Source organism: Neodiprion lecontei, chromosome 7 (assembly GCF_021901455.1).
Source record: "Neodiprion lecontei isolate iyNeoLeco1 chromosome 7, iyNeoLeco1.1, whole genome shotgun sequence".
Classification (NCBI taxonomy): Eukaryota; Metazoa; Arthropoda; class Insecta; order Hymenoptera; family Diprionidae; genus Neodiprion; species Neodiprion lecontei.
The window spans coordinates 1793091-1818040 of record NC_060266.1 but is presented as its reverse complement, the minus strand read 5'-3'; the positions used below and the strand labels follow the sequence as shown (position 1 = coordinate 1818040).

The following is a 24950-nucleotide window of genomic DNA, read 5'->3' as shown; positions in this document are numbered from 1 at the left end:
CGTAAAATAAAAGTAGAAGAGTAAAAAGAGGAGAAAGAAGGAGGGTGGTTGTTTTTTTAAGTGAAGCAAAAGATGGAAACTTAAAAATTACAAAGAAAAAAAAAGTGGCGAAATTAAGACGAGAGAAAAATGTTTGCAGCAGCAGCAGCAGCAGCAATTTTAACGAAATGCATCTGCAGAACTCGAGTTTATAAAATACGTATCTCTGTGTAAACAAGGTTTGCGAATGAATACAACATTCTTAATTTTTCCGTTTCAGATACCTCGTTGAACCTGAAGGTGAAAACGTCGTTTATTCCGTTATTCGCCGAGTTATTTTTATTCCATTTCTCCCTGTCTCTCTATCTTTGGCTTCTCGTACAAATATATATTGTTGTTTATACTTGAGTAGGCACAAGATAACTCTTCTATAAGATGAAGGAAATATTGGTAAACGAGTATATTTTAACTCACCGATATAAACTCGGATAGGAATGAAACGAATCGGAAGAAATTGAGGAAATAAACGCACAGAAAGTCTCGATATGAAAATATGCTTCGAGTGAAAAATCGAAATTAAGTACGCGAGAACGTAGTTAAGCCAAAATCTACCGCAAAACGAAGAATATTAATTCGTTTCCTCAACCATCGAAATTTGAAAATGAAACTGAAAGTTACAAAAAAAATTACGTAAAAAATTCGAATCCCAGTTTCATTTCAGAAATGTATCACATATTATTTTATCCAATTGTTTTCATTTTCCACGTTTCCTTTTCGATATTTTGAAAACGGCAGAGCCTCTATTGAGCGGTTTTTCATCGTCGGAGGCGGTAGAAAAATAAAGGAAGGAAGGAAGGAAGGAAGGAAGGAAGGAGGGAGGGAGGGGAGAAGGTAAGGCGAGGTCGGGGACGAGGGCGTCGGTGTCGAGTTTCAAAGGGGTTGTAATTTGAAGGATCTCAGGGCGATGGTCAAGGTAATTGAATACGTGCCGTGACGTCATCTCGGTTTACTCGGGGGGCTTTTACCGCCCCTGTTACTTGTTACCGTCTTTGTGGGTGTGTAGAGCCGTTACGCGCGGACATGCGAGAGGAGAGAGAAGCCCGGAATGAGAGAAGAAAGCTCGGCTCACCGAACCCTAATTTGTTCAGCTTCCATACTTCCATTTGTAAAGCGAGAGAGAGAGAGAGAGAGAGAGAGAGAGAGAGAGAGAGAGAGAGAGAGAGAGAGAGAGAGAGAGAGAGAGAGAGAGAGAATAGAAGGCTGGAGGCTGCAGGAGAGCCTCAATTTCTTATTTTTATTTTATCCGTGTATTTCATCCCCGAGCTACCCACTCTTGAGAATAAAAAAAATATATACGCTTTTCACGTATTTCCGCATCGTCGAAGAAAATGATTTTCCGAGTAGCCAAAGAAAGAGAAATAGAGAGAGAGAGAGAGAAAACAAACACAGACGTTACCGAACAACAAAGATAATGATTATATTATAACCATTATTCGGTCAGAATTTCAAAGTATAACTTTGAACCGGATTGAGAAACTAATTTTCAAGCTTATTATCATTACGAATTTTAAGCTGAACTGCAGTTTTGCGATTGAAAATTTCTAGAATTTTTTTCCGTACTGCAATTGATACGCCGTAATATAGAAAATTTCTGGTAATGCTTGATGGTGAATTTTTCAACGATGCGATATCCGGAAAACAATTTCAAGCTTTTCGTTCGATTTTATAAGCTTTGGATTCTTAAACTTTTTATCCAACAAAATAGAATAAAAGACATGTCTGAGAAAATGATGTTCTCGTTTTCGATGTTTTTACATTTCGAATATCCTTCTTCGGTTTGCTGATTTTGTCCTATTTTATACACGTTTAACTTCGCCGGCGTTGAAAAAAAAAATTCAGAGTGATCAAACTGTTCGTTTTTTATTCAATCATTAATTCATTCTCTTTTTTTTTCTGCCGAATCGCAACTCGAAATACAAGCTTGTAACTTTGGCGAATATTTTGCTAAGGCTGTAAAAAATGTATATATATATATATATATATGAGGAATCGTTATACGAATGGGAAAAGTTTACGATGCAAAAGAGTGAGTGTCAGAGCCAGGCAGCGTGTATCGAGGGGTGTAATTTTGTGATAAATTTCAACGGGCAATAAAACTTGTACGATATGTATCGGATATCGGTTCAAGTCCTGTAGAATGATGTTTGCACTGTGCAATAATATGTAGCGAGGATATCGTATTTGCGACAAAAGTATCAAAGAGACAATCTCCTTCTCTTTCTCTCATTCTCATTCCCATACGCGCGCATATGTACGAAACGACCAAAGAAGAAAATGGAAGAAAATGACAATGCGAAAAGTAGGAGAATAGATAAAGAAGGAAAAAAAAATGAAAAAAAAGAATAGAGTAAAACCCCGCGCGGTACAATAAATGAAATAAAAAGGATCAATATCCTCGTAAAACGTATAAGGATAATAAAACCGAGTGGCAAGAAATGCGGGGGAAAATATGGAGGGAATGGAAGAATAGAAAATATCTGTCGATGCAAAAAAACTTCCACATCTCTCTGTCTGTAATCAGTCCTTTTGTTTTCATTAAACTATGTTTTCAACCATTTTAGAGGTACGTTTCAGGTATAAAAAATAGGAAAAACGCGAATTTAGGAACGAATGATACACGGCGTAAAAAAATATAGTCGATATATATAATGATATTATCGGACTTACATTCGACGTTTATAACCCAGGAAGTTTCCAAGTGTAGACCGGTCACGTTTCGATTCTCGGCCCTGCAAGTGATAGTTTTTCCATTGTCCTCGACCCTCGGCTGGAAGCTGAGCAAACTGACGGTTCGATTCTCTCGAGTTTCTTCCTCCCAGGGTTTCCTCTGCAACGGTGAAACAAGAATAGAAGAACTTTTATTTCGGTGTTCGGGAATAAAATTTTTAAAGAATTTGTACGATGATTCAGAAGCAAAGAATTTTTTTTTTCGTTTTTTCCATCGCTTGTACTTATAGAAATTGACGTATTACAATCATTTAACAGCGATTGATTACACACGCCTCTGATTAAATGGTAATATTAAAGTCTCCAAGCTGTTGTTTCAAATTCAGAGAAACCGGAACGTCAAGAGGAAAGAAGATCGGAGGGAAAGAGGAAAAGGACGAAGTTCTCGTAAACTTTCAAATATTTTCCATCTAAATAGAACAATGGAACATGGTAAATAGAACAAAATTGGCAAGGGTGATAAACTTGGCCGTTTATAGTGTACGATGTTTGAAAAAATGATTTTTAATTACACGGATCTCTGAACTCTTGCAACATATGCGCACTGTGCTTTAATGGTATCTCGTATATACGTGTATATACGTATACAATGCGTGTTCGCGTATGCAATACGTACGTAGGTACACATGGTGTTGGTAGGGGGTGAAGTACAACCTGATTCCTGGTTATCGATAATGCTACGCGTCCCCAGGGAATTTCTCCCCTTAACTATCTCCATTCAAGTCCTGAACTACAGAGCGTTGCCTACATACCCTTCCCATCCGCTCGTCGCGTTCTATTTGCAGCTATACTGCCCACACAGAGCTCCACGTCGTGTAACCAAAAGCGAAAGCTTTTACTCGACGATTGGTTTTACAGTGAAATGTGAGAATTTAATACGAGTGTTTAATTTGTTCATTTATTTCTTTACTTTGTTTTCCGAAATTTGTTTTTCCTCGTTAGGCCAAATTCAAAGCCTGCAATGGATTTTTTACGAAATGCGTTAATTTTATCTGGACATAATACGCTGGCAATGATCAAGCGAGTGTAACAAACATCGTTAATACGCGATGGAGGGGGAATAACGAGGATTAATTTGGCGATTAAATCAAGTGGGTATTCAATCTTCTCCTACCTTGTCGCCCATCAGGAGCTTCTGTCCCTCGTACCAAGTAATGATAGCCGGAGGCCTGGAGCCGGTTGTCTCGCATGCGACCTTGTACAGCTTGCCAGCCCTGAGAGCCTCGCCAATTCCGTTGTTAATAGTCGTCGTTGTTGATCCCGGTTTTTTTATCTTCACCGTTAACGGTTTCACTGGGAAACAGATGAGGAAAGGAAAGATTAGGATAATTGAAAGAAAGAAAGCAAAAAAAAAAAGCACAGCAACAAACGAATCGGGCAACATTTAAAAAATTTTTCTCATTTTCTTTTTTCCTATTTATATTCATTTTGACAACGACAATAACGGTAGTAAAAATCGTCAAGAAAATGGTGCAAAATTTGAGGAGAAAAGAGAGAACGAAAAAATTGCCCGCTGGGAAGAGGATGGAACCAAAGGGGCAACTGAAAAAAAATTAAGTGAGCAAAAATCTATTCCACTCACGATTCATCTCGAGGATCAGCGAAGCTGTTTTAGGCTCGACGAGTTTTGTGTTCAGTGCCTGGCAGGTGAATCTCGTGCCGAGATCGGAACGGCTTATCGATGACAACGTCAATCTGTAAGCGGAGAGAAAAAAATGTAGAGAATCGGAAATTAGAAGAGGATAAATTGAACTGATTGGTCACAAATGGCAAGACGGAAACAACAAATCAGAAATTAAAATATTGATGGAAATTCGATGTGCCGAATTTTTGAATAAAATTTGAAAATAACAAAATGAACGTATAAAATTTTTTTTCACCTGTTCTCGATTACGTCACCCGCTCGAATTTCCGATTCTTGATCCCTTACGATTCCGTTTATCAGCCATCTGACAAGCGGCGGTGGTTTACCTGGAATCAGAAACGATTCATCATATTTAAAGAATGTTGGTAGACGTTTTTCGCCTTCTATTCATCTTTGAAAGAATTATTTTTTTCCCTTTTAATGGGATGACTCGGATGTATATAGACGTGGAAAATGCGTATACTGTTTCCCCTTTTCTTGGCTCGATCCCTTACCACCCGCAGCTTTCCTAATTGCGTAATTAAACACGATGAAATTATCGCGAAATTAGGGCCACGGATAGTGGGATGCAATCTACCCCTCCTTGGTCTTCTTCGAGGAAAAGAGAAAGGCTTTAATAACCCGAACGGAGCAGTAAAGATTTAATGGATGAAAAACGAGATAGCAGGCTGGCCCCTTTTCTTCGTACCTAGCTGTCCAATAAATGGGAGGATGAGGAGGTTAAAGAAGAACAGAAAGAGGCGAACGCCGGTCTCTGAAAACGCTGGAATATAAGGGTAGGCAGGAATGGGTATCAAGGGATATTAAATGAGAGATGAGCAAGACGTGAAGAGAACAAGTTTCAAATTAGTCGATGGTACGAGCTTCCAGACATTTTACCCAAAGTGGAATCGTCAACCCCTCAATACTTGACCTTCCACGCTCTCCGGGACTTGAACTGACTATCCATTTTGAATTTCCGAAGTTTGGCACCAACGCCGAAAACGGGAAACCCAAAAATACCTCAGAATTTATTTTCAGACGAATCCGGTTACATTTCACCCGGACACGCGAAGTGCAGCGTCTTTGAAAACCTGACGCACTTCCAAAGAAGAATGAAAGGAAAGGTACGAGAAGCGCTTCCCTATCTTCGAATCTCCACCGACTCGCGACAAGCCTCGGCTGTTTGGTTGGCTAAACATTCGTTTTTCGGGGGGATGATATCTGTGTATCTAACCATCTGTCTCTCGTTCTATACAGATAAACGTGAGCGGTTCGGGTGACCGTAATCCCTGAGGATATCGGCGGACGGATATCTGTGGATTAAAATCCCCGAGATGGTTGGGCAGGTTGAATCGCGAGGCTGGAGCGCCGCGGCGCCGGGGGGTAGTTAAAGTCAACGCTAGAGGCAAGCCGAAGCCAGACCCCGTCGCTAAGCACTAACGCAAACGACCGTTCGAGCTTACGAATTAAGCAGGCTTCGCCTCCCTCCTCTTCTTCGTCTTCCTCTTGGTCCGTCCTCTCATGCTCGAGAGCTTTAACGACTGGTTAATAACGGCCATCGTCCTCCGCCTGACGCCTTAATTTCTTCTTCTTTCTGTCCTTCTTCCGCGATTTATGTGAAAAAAATTTTCTCCACCAGACCTTCAATTTCTCTGAAAATTTTAATACCCTTCTGAGCAAGAGTGAAATTCGCAACTCGCCGCTGTCGCCGATTCGTTCGATTCGGCTGTCCCCGAAAAGCTGGAAAAAATTCACCGGGCTTCCGGCTCTTCGTTTTCCTTTTCAGTCCCATCGAGTTTGCCTTCGACGTGGCGGAGAAGCTTTGGTTCGAGATGTCGCGTGACCGTCAGCCGCAAAGGCAACAACCGCTTTGGGAATTGAAGTGGGACAGTTAGCGGCGGCTCGCTGGCTGGTGTAGCTTCGGTGGTCCGCTTATGCAATGCTTAGTGAGCGAACGGGGGATGGAGAATGGAAGAGAAGCGGCAAGTAGGGGAGGAATCGCCGCCCTCTGAGATTTCGTCAATTTAAATTCCGATCCCGAATGTCTCGAGGCTTTCGTTTCCAACCTTTCGACGAGCTGTCTTCTCGCTTCTCAACTTTCGGACCCTCTCGCTCGCTCTCTTGAAAAGAAGTTGGAAACTCGTAATCAACGACGGTACGAGACGACGAGATTAATATTTATCAAAGCGGATAAACTCGTTCTAACGATCTTGACGGAAAAACGAATCTTCCTCCACGGCGCACGTTCACGTGTATTTTTTTTTTTTTTTTTTCTACTCAGCTCCTTGCCGCAGAGACGAGAAAATACTCTCGCGACATTAAATTTTCTCTTACTCCTTTTTTTACGACTAGGAAAACTCTTGTCAAAGATCGATGTTCATCTAATACCCAGTGACACCACCGGTTTCTCGATCGGGCTACCGTCGTGAATTGGTGATATCGAAGTTAGGGGTCAGGAATGGGCTGAGGTGAATGGAAGAATCGCAAAGTGGTAAGGGATAGAAATTTATGTCGAACGAGATAGGTGGAGACAAGGCCGATCAGCGGTTTGAGCAAGACCTTCGAAGACCTTCGGAGACCTTTGGAGAAGCTGGGTGAACGGTCCGGATATATTCCGTGAGGTGAATTGAAAGGCGAACAACTGACGGAGCGGCGGGTGTGCGAGGGAACGGTAAAAAGCCCGATATTTAACTTCTGAGAAATGAAGAACGGTATCGTCGACGCCAGAAAGATGAAGAAGACCGACCATGGTTAAAAGATGAACGTGAAAATGGTTTTGCGACGAGAAGGAAAATGGTTGAAGAAACATAGAAAAACGGTTGTGAGGTGAAAAGGGGATCGAGTACCTATGGAACCTTGATTTCTAAACAGAGTACAGGAATTTATACCCAGCTGGTGAAGTAAGTGCATGGCAGTGCCGATACCGAATGGAAAGAGAAGAAATGGTGGAGAGAGCGGGAGAGGAAGAGAGAGAGAGAGAGAGAGTAACTTTACTCCACCAGAATTGCCTAAGCGAACGTAAAACTTTTCACTTAGCTTTGAACGGTAAAACAAAAAGAAAACTAGAGGAAAGAGGCAACGGATCGACAGAAAAAAAAGCGCAGAGTAAGCTTTTTCCCTGGTCTAATAACCAGTGACATTATCCGTTCGATCGTCTGAGTAAACTTCATTATAGCCTCTGGTGTTCTCCACTTGTCCAACTCTATGGCCATTGTATTGTACCGTTGAGCCTATGTTTAGGTTTTGTTTATAAGGTAGTTCGGCTGAAGTTCGCACAGCTCAAGCACCGAGTGTATAAACCGTCTTGGTAAAGCACTTCTCGAATGAGCAGAAGGTGGGTATTCACGTCGATATTTGCTTGCTTATATTTGACTTATGCAGTGTGGTGCACCGAGCTAAAGGTATATTTACACAGTGGATTTACCAGCCGTAGAGTTTCCCGAGATTTTTATTCTCCTGTGTCTCATTTTATTTGACGATTGGTTACGGCAAGAGATAGAGAGAAAGAGAAAGAGAGTGAAAGAGTGAACGATCTTCCACTCTGTGTCGTTTACCGAAAATTAAAAATTTTCTTTAAACTGATTGTCTTACAGCTTTCGGGAATTTTTTCCGTAAAATTGAACGTAAATGAGGAACGGAAGGAAGGAAGGAAGGAAGGTCGTCGTGTGGTTGTTACCGGGTAAGAAACGATTGTGGTTGAAGGGTGACCTCAAGTTCTGTTGTTTCTGACTTGAAATTAGACCGAGTTAATTGAGACGGGGTTCACTCCAACCCAATTCATGACGCAAATACATGATGCTGTTCATTTCCAAGAGTTTCACGCTTATCGAAACATTGCGTTAATCAAATTAAGTACCCACTACACCGCACAAGCACACAGAGATAAACCGGACCGCTCAATAACAAAGGGGTCGTTTCGTTATGATCAAGGTTGATTTCCGTCTGTTACACACTTCGGCATGACGGGCGTAACGATAACGAAGCTTGTCGATCGTGTTTATGATATTCCTTTGTCTCTTCTTTCTGTGCGCTGCATCCTCTTCTTCCGCTTCTTTAGATTGTGTTTAATTGACGATGCTGAGAAACGTTGGTGTGCAAGTGTTGCAAAAGGTGGTTTTGACACCTAGTCGTTATGTCGAAAGCTTCTGTTCCATTAATTGGAGATATTGATCAAAGGATTTCCCGTTCTCACTCTCGCTCTTACTATCTCTCTCTCAATCTCCTTCTAGTATATTCAAACCTCAAACCTCCTACAGCTACGACCAACATCATCAACTCCCGAACTCTCTGTATAATGCGAACACGTTTGACAGAAACTATGACGATGGGATTCGAAGGAAGCCAGGAAGGAAGTTGAGACACATTTCGCTACATCTTTGTTGGTCTCTCGGCAGTTTCGCTTACTCGAAAATCTAACTGGTACGTACATCAAAACTCGTATTTAAAAGTTCCTCGCTCTTCAGCTCTCTCTAGCTTAAGACTCCAACAGTGATACTCAGAGATCAACGTGCATACCTCGTACTCCTCATAATCTTACACCCAGCAAGATTGAATCTGCAGCTTGCGAGAAGTTAGCGAGTATTCTAATTTCGTAGTACAATGCACATCCTGATTCAATTACTGCAAACTCGTACGAAATTGTAATTATAACCACCCGCAATTGTTTGACGCGTGTTCGAAGCTTCGCCAGTCCTCCCATCGTCATTCGAAACGAATAAATTCCGCTCTTCAAATTGCGATACGAATTTTCACTTCGTTTTCACCTAAGCTCAACATTTCCCCGTTAAAGTGCCACTGGGTTTGCATGGTCAAGTAGAGAGCTCAACGCGGACGTTAATGAATGGTTCGTCCTTGTTACCGAAAGCCTTTTCTTTCAGATGTCACTTTCATTTCCGTGTTTAAAGGTGGCCGGCGTATATCCGGTTAAAGAGACGAAGGTGTGAAATGTTTCGGTAAGAGAAAAGTGGGCAGATGAGGTGGAGTGTTTGGGTGCTGCGCCCACAGGGCTAAATGGACTTGTCATGTTACAATAACGACCCCGCAATGGCACGAAAGGAGGAAAACCCTCAACGGACACCCACGGAGTGAACCTGTGTACACAAAGAATGTGTCACCGATACAGAATTTTCATTCCCCCCGTCGTCACGCACAACTACTTGAACCCAGTGCACGATACAAAAGAACAATGCGAAGAACGTAGTGTAAGAACCACTGATTAACTTGTCACGAATCATTGTGCACACAAATTGAGGTGAAGTATTTCCGGTCATTTCTTTTGACCAGTGGTTGGGGAATATAATTAGTTTCTTCGTTTCACAAAGTAAACGTCGAGGAATACCCTGGTGACAAACTAAAATCGTCTTCGACTAAGTACGTAAAGAGGTGGCAACGTGGAAATCGGAGAGTGCGTCGCTTTACGTTAAGGGGATGATGATAACTTACCGCCAATCACCCGACAGTTGAGCAGCAATTCGTCACCCTCTTGGTAGGGGCCAACGCTGTCGTTCAAGACACGACCCCATCTGTCCAAAATGGCCGGTAGCTCGGGGGGCACTGAAACACAGATTGCCAGAGAAAGTGGTTAGAGTCAAAGGGATTCGCGCTTGTCTGCATCTTCGCGGCGTCTTTCTTAAAGGGCTGCAGTATCTAAGAGGAAGGGGGGGATGGTGAACAGAGGTGACGTGACGAGGACAAGAAATACTGAAGCATTGTCCTCTCGGTGGAGAGCCGTTCGTTTCGGGCACCGAGTCTTTGTCCCCGTCTTCCTGGTGTTCACTGCTGTTCAACGTTTCCCGTATCCTGTATATATGTATTTATGTATACATATATATATATATATATATAGAGTATGTATGCTATGGATGTATATATAATATTGCATGTGGGCGTGCAGCTTGTACCGCCTGTTGTCCTGTAAATGGGGTGACGGAGGTCAAGAATACCCAAGAACAAAGCTGGGGTCAGAGTTGAACTCTGCGAATAATGGTCGAGGCGCTTATCCTCCTCCTTTCACTCCCATCTTTCCTTTTCTCGATCACCGTGCTGAATTCAGTCCATCCTCACTCCTTGTTTCGCTCCTTAATTTTTTCCAAATTCTACAAATTTTGTATACTTTTTGACATCAGAATCCAATATATATTAGTTTAGGGTAAATATCGACGAGTAAAATACCTATGAGGTTGACATTTTTCTTCGACTCGTGTTGATAAATATTAAATACGTTTTGATGATTTGTCAAAATTAAATGGGAGAAATTAAAGAAGATAAACGTAAAGTCTTGCAAAATTTGAGGTCATTACGGTGACTCGATGAAATGGAATGGAAGTGGGGATTCTACGGGAGTATTGGTTATCGGGTGGTAGAAATGGTTGACTTTGGTAGGTACACAGTTTCGTGTATTATGTACCATGTATGTAGATACATATGTATATTGGACTTGGGGGTGAAATACTGGGTGGCAAGGGCGGTTTCGGGGATTGGAGCCTGCAGTACAGCGTGGCAATTACCCTGCGGTAATCAATGGGCCTTGGTACAAGACCGCGCGTCGATTATTTCCGGGTATACATATGTGTATAGACCTATACAGGCCTATGTCTGAAGTAGGCCAATAGTACACAGCTGTGCAATTGGCTGTGGCGTATACACACCATGATACATAGGATGAGCCGCATTTTAAGTGGTTGTAACTAGTCGGGATTTTTCGAAAATCCATTTTTTTTTCCCCCATTTTCGTAATCTACAAATATTCTAGTATGTAAAAGGTATGTGTAAAAAGAAATGTCTCTTCGTGAAAAATACTTGACAAATCGCTTTTTTCGGCCTCCTGACTAAGTGTAACCCATTAATCGAGTTAATTTCAAACATCGATCATCAAACCTGCAACCCCTCCTCATTTCCATTTTTCGATACCAACAAGCGAAAAGGAAGAACCAGAGAATAACGAAGGAACAACGAGTCAATGTTCGAAAATGGAATGGAATACATGATACCAATGCACACACCAGCGGCTCACGCCATTCGGGGAAACTACCCTCAACCCTTTCGCTCCGCTAGCCTTGCGCTGGTCCGTCACCGAAACGAGTCGATATTCCTCACCCCTCTGTGGAAGCTGAAAAAGAGGGTAGAAGCTTTCAGTACGAAACTAAATTGGACTCACGCGAATGTGACGGCGGAGAAAGAAGGAGGCGGGAGGAATTGGGGGCGAAGCTCTGCCTCGCAACCGCCGATAAGCTGACCTGATTTCGATCAGGATCTGCGGGACTAACGACGAAAATGGTTGTGATTGCTGAGAATCTCTTTGCTCTCGTAAGACGATTACGACGACAGACGGAAGAAATTACGCAATGTCGAAAATGCCGATGCGAAAGAAGAAGAGCTGCTGCCGCTGACGGCGGAAGCCTCATTGATCTGCTCACGTTCAATCTCACAGTCGTTGAAACATTGGTAGTTCACGACATTTTTACATTTAAGGTCAGACAATTCCGACTTACAGATTCACGATTTTTTTACACCGCTTTCTTCTTTTCTTTTTTTTTTCTCACGATGTGCATACTTGAGTTTTTTTTTATCGCATAAAAATCTCTGAAACCCAACATAATCCGAGAAAATAATACACGTCCCACTCTGTTCCCTTTGATTAACATTTTTCTCACCAAGCCGTAGAGTTCGAGGTGATTAATATTTGTTCGCAAAACTTTGGCGTATTAAAATAACGTATTTACGTTCTGCGTTTTTAATTTTCTCGTTATCGCTTGGTAATAAAAAGAAGAAGAACAACAACAGTAACAAAAATCCGGGCGTTCGTAAATCGTTAAAATCTGGGGGAGGGGGGGCGAGAAGTTGAATTATACGATCAAACGAAGCGAAACAGCGACACAAAATGAGGTTCGTAAACGGCCCAGGAAGACCGTTAAAACGTGCAGGACTAACCCTGTCGAGTTGGAATACTTTATGTATTTTCTAACCGAAGACCTAGGCTCACGTTTCGAGTTTTGCTCTTGAGATACAAACTCGTGAACGAAGAGAGCGGGAGAGAGAAAAGGAAGACACTTGGTCAATGCGTTTGTGACTTTGGTAAATCGCAGTTAGCCAGCGAGATATTTTCACCCTAATATAATAGAATATTCCAACATCTTCTCAACTATTCTCATTTTCGCAAGATTCTATCAAAACAAAGTTTCTTTTTCTCGTTCTTAATCAATCCTCAACTGACGTACAGTATGTGTAAGTATAATCTGTAATTCACGTGTGTGCATACCTATTATACTCATTGTCCCAGACGAGGGTTGAGCATGCATATTACATTTCCGTATGTATTACTTGGAGTGAAAAGACAGAAACGGGAGAGTAAAGACGATAAAACTTTACCGCCAAGCTGTTCAAGTAATCCACGTATATTCGCGTGTCTGTTTTTGTGTACCTGCATACGCGAGTCCGAAGGGTTGGGGCGGGTTCTCCTTAGTCTGCGAGTCAAAGAAGAACGTTTTAATTATAAGCACGAGCTGAGAGAATTGCATCAGCAGAAGCAGCCGAGGCAGAGATGGAGGTGGAGGTGGATTTAGAGGTACCGGCACCACCAGCAGCACTGCACGTCTGAAACTGCGAACATTCGCACAAAAGGAATGCTCGAGTCTCGACTTCTCCAGTAATATACACCCATGTACTCCTGCACACGTCTAGCAGGGTCCATGTGCACATTATGTCTAGTATGATAATATTTCAACACAGCGTTATTTTTTCTTCGCGTCAAAAGATACCGCCTCGTCATTCCAGCTTCGACGTCTTTCGCGATTTTTTCGTTCGATTTCCAACAGTGTTCCAGTGTAACGGTAAGACTCACTCTGTTCCGGGAATAAGGTATTATTTGACATGCAGATATCGCGAGTAACCATTTAACTACAAAGATGAGCGACACCGTTAAAAAGTATGTCCGTCAAGTTGTGCTGAGAAACGAGTGCTCTGGTCACGTGTAGTGAGGTAAAACTGAGGAATTTCAAACGGAGAGCGACTTTCCGGACTGTCGAGTTCACAGTTGTTTCAGTTTCATTAAGAACCGGAACATTCTCTCCATCCTGCTGGCCTCCGTTCGCGAGTTTCACCAAGTTCCAAGTCTTACCCACACACGAATCGTCATCAGCAGTGAGGGTTAGTGGACCATAGTACCAGACGGTGATGCCTGCGCAAGGAGTGAAAGAGGGTGGCTTCGGTCTCAATAAAGTGATTTTAAGTGAACCGTTGTGCAGCCAGGGCCAGAGGCGTCGACGTTACGGGCCAACTTCACTTACCCCCGTTGAGATACGGGTGAAAATATTAAAATCTGCCTCGGGAATTGGGGGCTGAGCTGAGCCGGGTTCAGCAGGGTTGGTTTTAGCACGTTGGAGAAGCAGAGTGAAGTCGAGTTGGCTCGGCTAAACCTGGGTAGAGTAGTCGAGTGAAATGCGAGGTTGGGTCAGGTTAGACGAGCCGCCTTGCCTCCCTCCGCCCTCTTCCATCACACCGCTCCCTCTATTTTTACCATAGAGAACGGCGGAGGAGTTCCTCTTCGGAGGGAAGTAGAAAACGGTAGCAATGTATAATACATATGAAGGATAAAAGCGGCTGCAAGAAGGAAGCCTTACATCGGAAGTATTAGAAAAATTGGAAATGTATTGGCTGAGAGAAGGGAACACGAGGCATGGTGAGAAGGTTCATCCTCTGGGGTCTGCGGATGGGGTTGGGTTCCGTTGGAAATTAGCTGAGTGGATTTCTGCATCGAGGAGATAAAGTTATCTACAGGATCACTCGTCGATGATTGTGTGAGATGAAAAAACGTGAAGACGACAAGTCGGAAAGGAAAAACCCGGTGTTTTGAATTTGAGACAGAGAATCGGCGATTACTGGTTGAAAACGATATACGGAGTACGCAAAGTGAGTTTGCCAATATACGGGAAATCAAGGGGACCACTGAGTGGTGATAATGGAATAAGGAACCCCTTTTTCACGGCCTCTTTCTACTTCTTTGACGATTCAGTGTAAACAAGACAAGGATCGAATTCTCTGGGGGGGAAAAAGAGTTTGGAGAATTGAATCAGGGGGATTTTTAAATCTATTCGGGGTTAAAGTGCTCTTGGAATTCGGTGAAATCACCCGAGCAAGAAATCGAGCAAAGCGAGAGAACGAATCGAGCCAATGACTGCGAACCCGGATGAGAACTTTTGGGTCTGAACTCGAGAGCCTACCGCTATATTGTCCGCCTAGGAATGATCTCTCGATCCAAGTTGAAATTGCAAACCGTTCGCCGGTTTCGAATTAACTCGTAACTCCGACGAGTACCAGGGTGACTTTCTCGTCTGTCCTCTTAGCCGCGAATTAATCCCCTCGCACCCTGAGCCAAGAAAGAGGATTCCACCGGCCGGAAATTAGGGCATCGCACTGTCACGAGTCCTCTCGATGTTTCCTGAACCACGATCCACGTGATTGGGAAAAAAACTAACACCGTCTATAGCTACTGTTCGGAAAACTTTTCCTCCCATTGAGGGTGATGAGATTTTGGGGTCCAAGTCATAGGCTGACTAAAACTCGATAGACGGAAAGAAAGAAGAGGCCGAAAAAGAAAGAATCTGCGGCTTTTCGCTTCGCTGCAGGAGTTCCAAAGTAGAGGGGGGGAAAAAAAGTGACGAGAAGTCCGCGGGTTTGGATTGGCTAGCAAACCATGGGGGTTGGGGGTGGAGGACGTGGTCATGGTCTTTTGTCTCTGGCTGGAAAGGGGCAGCAGCTCGTCAGACACGAGGGTTCAAGCGACTGTGAACCCGATATGTTATGTCCCTCGGTCAGCCCAGGGGCGAGATGGATAAGGGAGAAATGTGGAGGGGGTCGAGAGGGGTGGCTTAGCGTTGCGGTAATAGTTAAGCCACGCGAAAGAATCCCGGTCTAGAAACTGAGGGGGTGAACCGTGGGTGTATATAAAGGAAAAGTTCGAAGAGAGTGTGTAGTTGTGAAAAAAAGAAAAAAAAAAAAAATGCCGGAGCGGATCCAGAGGTATGGGAAAAACGAGAGCGACGTATAGAGAATCGTATGAATTTATTGCCCCACATAAATTCGACGCTTTTCCCGTGGCCGAAAACCCTTTCACCGGATCCGCTATATGCTGCTGTACTACGACTGTTCGGAGTTCGACCCTTGGCCCTCCGGCCCACCCTTCTCGACGACGATCCGAACGTCAGAATTTCCCGTTAGGTTATACGTTTGTTCCATTCAAGAGGGAGACACTTGATCCTCTATATTGCCGCTGGTTCGGATCGACGTGGACCAACGATTTTCAACTGGCACGAAAACGCGGATGTTGAATTACCGCCTCTTTTCGACTCGTTTAGGAGAACTCCGACCTCTTTTTTACCTTGTTTCGTTAGAACTCCCCCTTTTCCGTTCACCTCGTCTTCTCAAACTCTTTTTTATATCTGCTCATATTTCTAAAATCTTCTCTTCGCGATTTTTTTTTTTCTTTACTCATCGAAAATTGTTCGCGATACAGAATATAAACGAATAATGTAATAAGTGTTTTTTATTAGGGCAATAATTTGATAATTTGTTATAATTGAATGGTTTCTGTTGCTTTACATAATGTATTTTTCGTTCGAGGTTTATCCCACAATCCAGACTGCAGCGTCATACTCATTAGTCACGAGTTTTCAAGTTCCTCTTTACAGATATAAGAACGAGAAGTTTTGCCGAAGAAAATAAGACACAGGGGTGAAAAGAGTAGAAAGAGGTGTATAAAACTACAAAAATTTCACATCCACTTTAAATTAATAGCAGTAACAAACTTGTCCTCCCCATCCCCGATTTCCCGATCCTCTTATCCTTCTTGAAGCAGGAGTAAGAGCAACAGCAAAAAGCAAATGAATGAAGGGAAGGAGAATTTTTATTAATTTTTTGAAAACTCCGAAACTCCGGCAGCTGTTATAATAACGAATTTAACGAAAAGCTGCTGCTGCTGCTGCTACTGCCGCTGGCTGCTTCTTCTCGGTGAAAAGTTTCATAAGTCTCGGTACGTTTTTGTACCCTCTTTTTTTCCTATCTTCTAAAGGCTCGTTAGAAAAAAATAAATAAAAAAATTGTTACAGTAAAACTAGGTACGCGGGTGTTAATACGATAAAGATTTTTGTTTTAGAAATTGAAAATTTCATTTACTCGATAGTTTTATAATTAAATCGCAGTCTGAGAAGGCTTCATTTGAAGTTTCATATGAAAGAACACTTTTTACTTTCCAATTCAAAGTATGGAAAACACTGGTTTCTTTAATTCTTTGTCTATACTGCGTAACGGTTATTGCGTGTAAACCGAACAGTGAATGTGAAAAACAGAAAAACAGAAGAAGAAAAAAAATACCGAATGAGAGAAACAAGGAAAAAGTGGTAACGATAAACGGAGAAAGACGATAAGACGTATAACACGCAGAGACGAATGAAGCGACGTGACAAAGTGCAGGAAAGAAAAGGAAATGATCAGCCAGAAGGTAAAGGGGTAAAGGGTTTAGGGCTGAGGGTTGAAACGAGGGGTGGAAGGAAATGAGTTGGGTCTACACAGTGCAGGAGCAGCAGCATCAGTAAGACGACCAGGAGCAGCATCCTGGATGTAATCTAGAAGGTTCTAGGACCCGATCTCTCGTCTGATGAAAACACCGCCTGGTCTGAAGGTGACGGAAGGGAAAAAGAGAAAGAGAGATCGGGGCGAGAGGCGGAGAGAGAGGGATGAGACCGCTTACCGGTTGAAAACCGAAAGAATAATTAGAATTGATCTAGATTTGATTGAGGTATCATTGGACGGATATTCCCAACCAGAAGTGAGTCCCGGTGAGAATATTGAACGCTCCGCGATGAGATAAAAATCTGAAAAAAATTAATCGTAACCAAGTTTGTATAAGATAATTCGTTTTTAATAATAACAATGCCAATAAAGTCGTCGGTCAATTGTTTACACAAATATTTGAAATTTTTAAAATCCCCGAAAATTCCAAAAAATTCACAGGCATTCAGAAAAATCAGTGAATTCATTTGATAAGAAATTAAGAAATTGTCACTACAGATTCGTCACGCAAATTTTTGGTTAAAAAATTTATCAACAACTTTTATGCATTGTTATTATTAAAAACAAATCATCTTTTTTTTTCAGATCTTCGTCTCATCGCGAAGCGTTCAATAATCTCGTCGAGATTCAGTGTTTGTTCGGGATATACGTCGAATAATACCTTAAGCATAGCGATTCACTCACCGATAACTGTCAGGTTGTACCGGAAGCTCCTCGTCTGCGCCTTGCGGAAGTCGACTCTGCATCTGTACGATGCTGCGTCGTGTCGTTTTATCTGGTCGATAACAAGCACGGCCGGCTGTTGGACGGCGGTTCTGAAATACGCCCGACTACCGAACAACTCGGACTTGTGCTCCGCGTGTTCCAACGATCTGCCCCTAACGTCGAATCTGTAACACAATGAAAAAAAAAAAAAAGATGAGGGTAATTTCAGAAGAGGAATTAAAAATCCAACCACCGTACAGTTGTTAAACGATAAAAAAAAAAAAAAATAAAAAAAATTCGAACCAAATCCGATGTCGGATCAAATTTATGAAAAGGATAATCTGACGGGGTTTGGTTGTACAGAGTGCGGCGAGGAAGGGGTGGGATTGTTGATTGGAGTAGTCGTCGGATGAATGATCAGCCTTGAAAGGTAGAAGACCGAGAGAGAAAGCGAGAGAAGGAAAAAGGGAATGAGCGAGGAACCCGGGGAAAACTGAGGGATGGAAAAAAGGCGTTTCAGCTCGCCAACGCGAGAAAACTAGAGATTGATGAGTCGGTGGTAGTTTGGCGTGACGTGAGGCCGTCCGCTGGTCGCATCGCGATGTTGAAGAAAACGAAAAGGTAAAGGAAAACAAAAACGACCGAGTGACAGAAGGAAGGAAGATAAAAAGAGAAAAAAAAAGAAGACGAGAGTAATTGTTAACCAAGTTAAAATATACGTCGCCTACAACGCGGAGCTGTCGTAGCGTAAAATTATTTGCTTACATGATTTGTGATTGAGAAAAAAAAAAAATACAAAACTCGGCGGAGAAAAACGTACGTTCCGAAAATTTCGCGAGATTTTCAACAATTCGTCAGGTTATCGTGTTGGAATTTTTTTGAAATTATTCTGTTGTTTTTTTTTTTCACTTCTATGGGGGTTTCAAAAAATTCTGTGGGGATTTTATTATGGTTTTTTGTTTTGTGTTTTTTTGTAATTCTTACGGGTTTTCAAGAAACATGACGAGGAGAATGGAATTGGAATTTGTTTTTAGTTTACATTCTCTGAGTCGAATCGAGGTTACGGATATAACGACACATGCCGTACTATGCATATATGAAAGGGGAGCTGATGTAGGTAATACGAAACCGATGCATGTTTTATGAAACTGTTTCGCATCCCTGCCGGGATACCGTTCTGTTCGGTAATGGGTACACCCACTACATAGTATAACCGTATAATACAGGATATCGGTGAAAAAAATTCTCTCTCTCTCTCTCTCTCTCTCTCTCTCTCTCTCATCCTTTTTCCCTCCATGGCGGTGTCGATGGAGATCGTAAAAAATGATACATACAGATAGACGGGACTCGAGAGACACCGTGCGTAGGCAAACCAACCCCCGAAAAAAAACATTTTTGCTCTCCATCCCTTGCGAAGTGACTGATAAATACCCGTGTATGCATACCGATATAAATGAGTAAATATTGACGGAGGGTGAACGGTGTTCCTGTATGTTTTGAACAAACATCGAGAAATTAATATTTCGGAAGTTTCAATCAAAACGAAATTATTTCAAAAGAAACAAATTACATGAGAAAAGTTTTCGCGCCGCGTTTATGCGGGATATTATAATTTCGAAAGTTCGTTGTTGTTGAGGTGCTTGAATTACAGGTTCGAACAATTTTTTTAACGCTATTGGCTATACATTCTCAACAAATTGTTTTTACTGTGGTTGATTTTTTTTTTCGATTTTCACCTTATCACAAGGTACTCGATATCGTCGACGAGACTAACTTTCGATTCGAGAATGTAAAGCCGGTACATCCTCAATACCGACTTCTCATTACCGAGGCAATTGATCGTCCGAATATTTCATCCTGTATTATTTGTCATAGAATTTCGAGCTCATCTATATCAAAGCTGCCTCCGCCTCTCCTGTCAGGGACTGATATAAGGCCCGCTCTCCGCTGTCCGACCGTGTCTAACGGTTGTTTGAGCTTTCCGAGGCGACGGACTGCACGCCGTATATGTAGCCATGTGGAAACTGCAACGTATGGGGCCAAGTCAGGGGCGGCTTAGGCAGCGTAGGCTACGAGAGGGTGAGCTTAAACCGGTAACGAAATTCGGGTCGGACTCGGCGGTGACCCGAGGGAACCGGGGATTCCCGAAAACGGTCAAAATACCGAGACTCCGGGTCCTGGACACCCGGCTGGACGCGATAACGCTCCATTTACGGGGTGAATATGGGGAAATCCATGCGAACCCGACCAACGTCCGACCCTAATCGTTTCTGATTTTCTTTAAAAAAAAACATTCTGCAATTGTCCCGACTGTGAAACAGCGCCCTGAATTTTTTCACATTTTTCATTCAACTACTCAATTATCTGTAAATATTTAAAGTGAATTTGAGAAGGACCTTTTTTTAACATTCTCAGAAACTGTATTTTCTATTCAAACATTTCAAAACCCGTAATGGGCCCATTTTGTTTCCATTATTTTTTTTTTCAGTACCCTCAATATTTATAAACAATTAACCCGTTGGATAAAAAAGGTACTATGTCAGCATTTATCAGCGAAACGATCGGCGATATCGTTGGGAATATTTTTCTTCTACCTGTATTAAAATCGGAGAACGCATCATGCCACGTGAAGAACAAATAGTAACAAAAAAAAACAAAAATAAGTTACGAGAGTGTGCGAGATGGAAATTAGAGAGAGGGATTCGGGAAACCCGGAATTGTGTTCGAGATCAATTTAGACGCTCAATCTTGAAAGGAGCTCTTCCCTCTACAATCGGAAGACCTTCTGCTGTTCAAAACTATTTCCAACTGACTTAATCGCGGGGATATACGTACATATCGGAGATTCCACATGAACCGAACATAACCGAAGTTTAACCATTATTCAGTTATGAACTTCGGCGAAGCTTGGAAATTCGGAGCGTTTCCCAGAGTGGAAAGCAATTCTTTATTCGTCTAGTTTTTCGATCAATTCGTTGAATCGATTTCCGAGAAATTTAAGCTCCAACATAAACTAACCTGATATAAGAAATTGAATTTTGAAACGAGAAAGAGATAGAGAGAGAGAGAGAGGGAAAGAGCAACGTTCCCCGAAGCTGAGAACGGGATGGGGCGAAGAAAAATTCGCGTATCGAAAATCTGCGACGGTCAGGGTTGAACTTAATATATGCAAGTTTATACGTGTAATTATACAGTTCTATGCTCGTAACACGAAGTCGCGGCGGGTGCGTGTTAAAAAAAATTTGTAAACCAGTTTGGAATATCGTGTTGTTTGGCAGTAGCCGCTTAAGGGTAATAAATTATATCACACGGGGCGACTCCCACCCCTTAAATTCACCAACCCTGCAAAGCCAAGGTCCGAGGTTTTATTACGGAGGGAATATTGAATTTCTTTATCGATAGAATTATGGTAAATTATAGTCGGTCATGTAAGTGGGTAAGAAGAAGGAAAGAGAGAGAGAGAGAGAGAGAGAGAGAGAGAGAGAGAGGATGAAGGTAAACTGGGAACGAGCATTAGGCCGTCATAAAACACCCGAGCGTTTTCAAAGGGAGTGTAAATTACCGTTAATACCGGTGCTCGAGGGTCGGGATTTCATGTATTTAATACATGTGTGTGTATTATATATTTATACAAGTATAGATTCGACGTGAATATAAAAAATATTTTCTCGTGGATTTGCGTAACATCAAAAAAATAAATAAAATATAATAATTAAAAGGAACTAACGAATAGAATCAAGATTAAATTTTTAGCGAACGATGATGTTAATGGATCATTGTCTTTTTCTCCCTTTTTTATTTCCTCAAGTCGGTTGATCGAGATCAATTTATATTGAAATAAAAATTCGAATCGCACCAAGAAATCATACTTACATCGAGCCTATTACCATCACGATCACTGTTATAGGTTATTTACGAGACACTTTTTGGTAACGAAGAACAACGATTAGGAACCGGAAAATGAAAAAAAAATAAATAAAAAAATGAAAAAACAACAACAAAAGAGGAGGAAAAAATTTAAGCAGTATACGCACACTCGCGGTTAGAACTCATGCATTATACAGTACAAAGCGTATAAACGTGGAATACGGTAGCTGAAAAATAAACTCGTTTAATTAAGATTTGTGGTAACGAATTGGCTTAGGAAGGTCATGCATATTTAAATTTTTCCCGAGCTACGGGAGAGAGAGAGAGAGAGAGAGAGAGAGAGAAATATCGCGAACAAGAGCGGAATAAAGAGAAAGAGACAAAGGGAAGTCTCCGCTTTCCAGGATCCACCCTCACCACCCTTTCGCAACTACGATGATGACGATTTTTAAATCGCAAAGTTTATATTCATAGAATAAGGTTTACACAGAAACAAATAATTATTATTATTTTCAACTATCCGCGGACAAATTCAACCTCGGTACGGATCTCTGACATTATTCTCCCCTCCCTCCCTTTTCCTGTAACGTGGGTATTGTTGCCGGTACAGGAGCGCAAAGTGAAGTCATGCGCATTGAGCGCATCGTCGCTCGTATCTCATATATTTCGTGTAGGTATTACGTACTACGGTAGCGAGGGTTTGGACGCGGATGAGGCAGAATTTCGAAACGCATTAACTGATTGGGATTGATTGACGCCCCGTCAGATTACCGACTCACCGCCAAACCTATTATCTACCAATCCAACTCCGCGTGGACGATATTCAAATTTTGTTTGCTCCCCTTCCCCCCTCAAGCCCCCGTCCCGATGCCGTTACTGCAACGTCGTGATTCGAATATCATTAGCATCACCGACTACGACGACGACGAATTGGATACACCCGTTACACGCGTTCGTATCTACGTGAATACGTTTGTGTGCGTGTTGCAAATATTACTCCCGAAGCTAATCAACCGTTCCCTGAAATGTCAGGGATTGTTAATGTTGTTACGGGATCATTATCGTCGTATCTGCAAAACCAGCGCTGCCCCTCCGTCCGGAATAGCGACGGGTTGTTATTCATTCGTACGTACGGGAATATCTTCTGTTTCGAGTGACGGGATTGTTTTCAACAAAAAAAAAAAACGAAAAAAAAAAAATAACAATACCCCATAGAATTCCCATATGAATATTCTTGAAACCCCATAGAAATTCAAAAAAAACCCCATGGAATTCCCATAGAAATATTTTGTCAAACCCCATAAGAATTCGAAAACTCGACGGAAGATTTGTAACAAATATATGTGAAAATTTTGAGGATCCGGAGAAAAGTTTGTCAAAAAACCCCATGGAAAATTATGACGATTGAATATCGAATGAGACTTGGGAACCGAAAGCGAGCTGGATGAACTTACGGCTGAGATATAGGCGAAGGTTTAAAGATGCGCTGCACGCGAGCGCATGAGAAGACGACGTAGGGGGAATCAGAAACCCGGAGGTGTAATAGAGGCGGATACCTGGAGGCAGGCAGGTTCACCTTCTTGCCTCATGCCAACCGGTGACTTCTAATAACGTCGCGTGGCAGGCTAAATCCTACACATCACCGTAAAATACGGTATAACACCGCTGGTAATAATTTCATACATTTTCGCCTTTGACTCCGACGCTATCTTTTGCCGTATTTTTCTCCACCCGCGTTCCTTTCCCGAACATTACAGGTCTACGATGGAGAAAAGTTCCACCTCCGTGATCGTTCTTTTCCTTATTTTATTTTATTTTTTTTTTTCTCATGTCCTTTCTCAGCTACGCCACAAAAATATGCCGTATAAATAATTAAGGATTTCAACGGCGAGTCCCTGCCGCCACTGGTGAAGAGAGATAAAAACGAATCATGGGGCGAGGGGGGTGACTTTATTATACGGTGTACACGTAGAAGCTTCGTACGTGTTCGATCGTGCCCCGAAAACCGATCGCATTCGAATTTACTTCGTCGCTTTACTTCACCTTCCTTTCTTCGCGATTTCTCAGCTGTATCGACTCCTTTCCACCTACTTTTCTCCCTCTCTCTTTTTCTCACTCTTTCCCCCCTTTCCTCCCGGAACGGCGGTCTCACGCTTTATCAAAAATGGTGACAATATATATATATTTTTTTACTTCTGTTCCAACCGGATTATCGAGGGAGATGTTAACTGGGTAGGAAGTTACGCAGATTTTACCTTTCACTCTGGAGAAACGCACTGCGGTGAAAGCTCACCGGTACATAGTATCTTTTTTCAGGATAATCTTGTTTACGCAATTTTTACATTCCTACATGAAATAGAAAATAATCTCTTTATCGACGTCGACTTTGTCGTTGTTTTTCCGGTCTGAATTTTTACGGAGGTGGGGATGGGGGCGGGGGGTGGGGGGGTGGGGGGGTGGGGGGGATGAAAATCCCAAGAGACTCCTCTGTCACCGCGCTCGAAGAAACGCGAAGAAGTAAAAGAAGAATAACAAGACATAGACAAAGGCGGTAAGAGCACGGCCTCTCGTGTCCGAGGAGTTTGGGTGGATAAAGGCGATCGGATCCCCTGAGGTTTCGATACTCTCGGCTTGTTGGGACAGTGGCGAAACAAAACACACGGAAAATAGAATTGATTCCCACACGGGCTCGAGGGTCGTTGAAGGGGTTTAACGGACGACGACGAGAGAGGACGGTATGAGAAGAGGGACAACGCGGCGGAAGAAGAAGGAAAGGTGATGCCGAGAAGCTGGCCGAGGGAGCCGGGGTGAAAAAGAAAAGGAAAATAATCTAGGGGGGGTGAGAGAGAAGCAAGAAAAAGGAAAAAAGAAAAAAGAAAAAAAAGAGGGAGCCAGGCATCGCGATTCGTCTGACGTCGCATACGACAAAGATGGTCCCGCACAATCAGGAACCCATGCCGTTTCCCAATGTATCTGGCACTGTATTTCTCCTTCGCTTGAATCTGTAAAGCTTTCGGGAGAACGGCTTTGACTTTTGATTAAAAGCTGTCCGGCTTGACAGATTTTTCGTCGATCTTGAATGACAAGCTTTTCGAATGCTTCGTGGGTATGTTGGTAGGGTGGTCCTTTTATGGGGGTAGAAAATAAAAATCACGACGGATAGTGTCAAATCGGTTCCATATGGTGAGAAGAAAAATTCCTTAATTTTTTTCAGATTATTATGTCATTCTCCTAGTCTCCCTGTTTAAGCGACAAGTTTTAAACTATTTGAACACGTGCTCATTCGATATATTTTGTACTGAATTTTATCGCGAGGTCATTCGTGGGCAAAAAAAATCTATAACTTGGAATATTTTCACCCCATACGAGGACCACCCTAGTAGGTACCCACAGTTCTCGAAGCGTGAATCTCGTCAAAGAT

General features: G+C 42.4%; 1 protein-coding gene across 8 annotated transcripts in view; it reads right to left on the bottom strand.

Moving 5' to 3' along the window:
- The window catches only part of LOC107220172 (nephrin), a 155457-nt gene that overhangs the window by 20024 nt on the left and 110483 nt on the right, over nt 1-24950 (bottom strand). For all 8 annotated transcript variants that reach the window (XR_006905206.1, XM_046744857.1, XM_046744853.1 and 5 more), the window contains exons 3-8: nt 17642-17847; nt 9836-9946; nt 4647-4737; nt 4349-4461; nt 3881-4059; nt 2707-2866 (exon numbers count right to left, since the gene is read on the bottom strand). Coding sequence is in view for 7 of the 8 variants with exons in the window: in XM_046744857.1 (XP_046600813.1) it covers nt 2707-2866; nt 3881-4059; nt 4349-4461; nt 4647-4737; nt 9836-9946; nt 17642-17847 (860 nt within the window). In the remaining variant the exon portion in view is untranslated. The remainder of the gene's footprint in view (nt 1-2706; nt 2867-3880; nt 4060-4348; nt 4462-4646; nt 4738-9835; nt 9947-17641; nt 17848-24950) is intronic.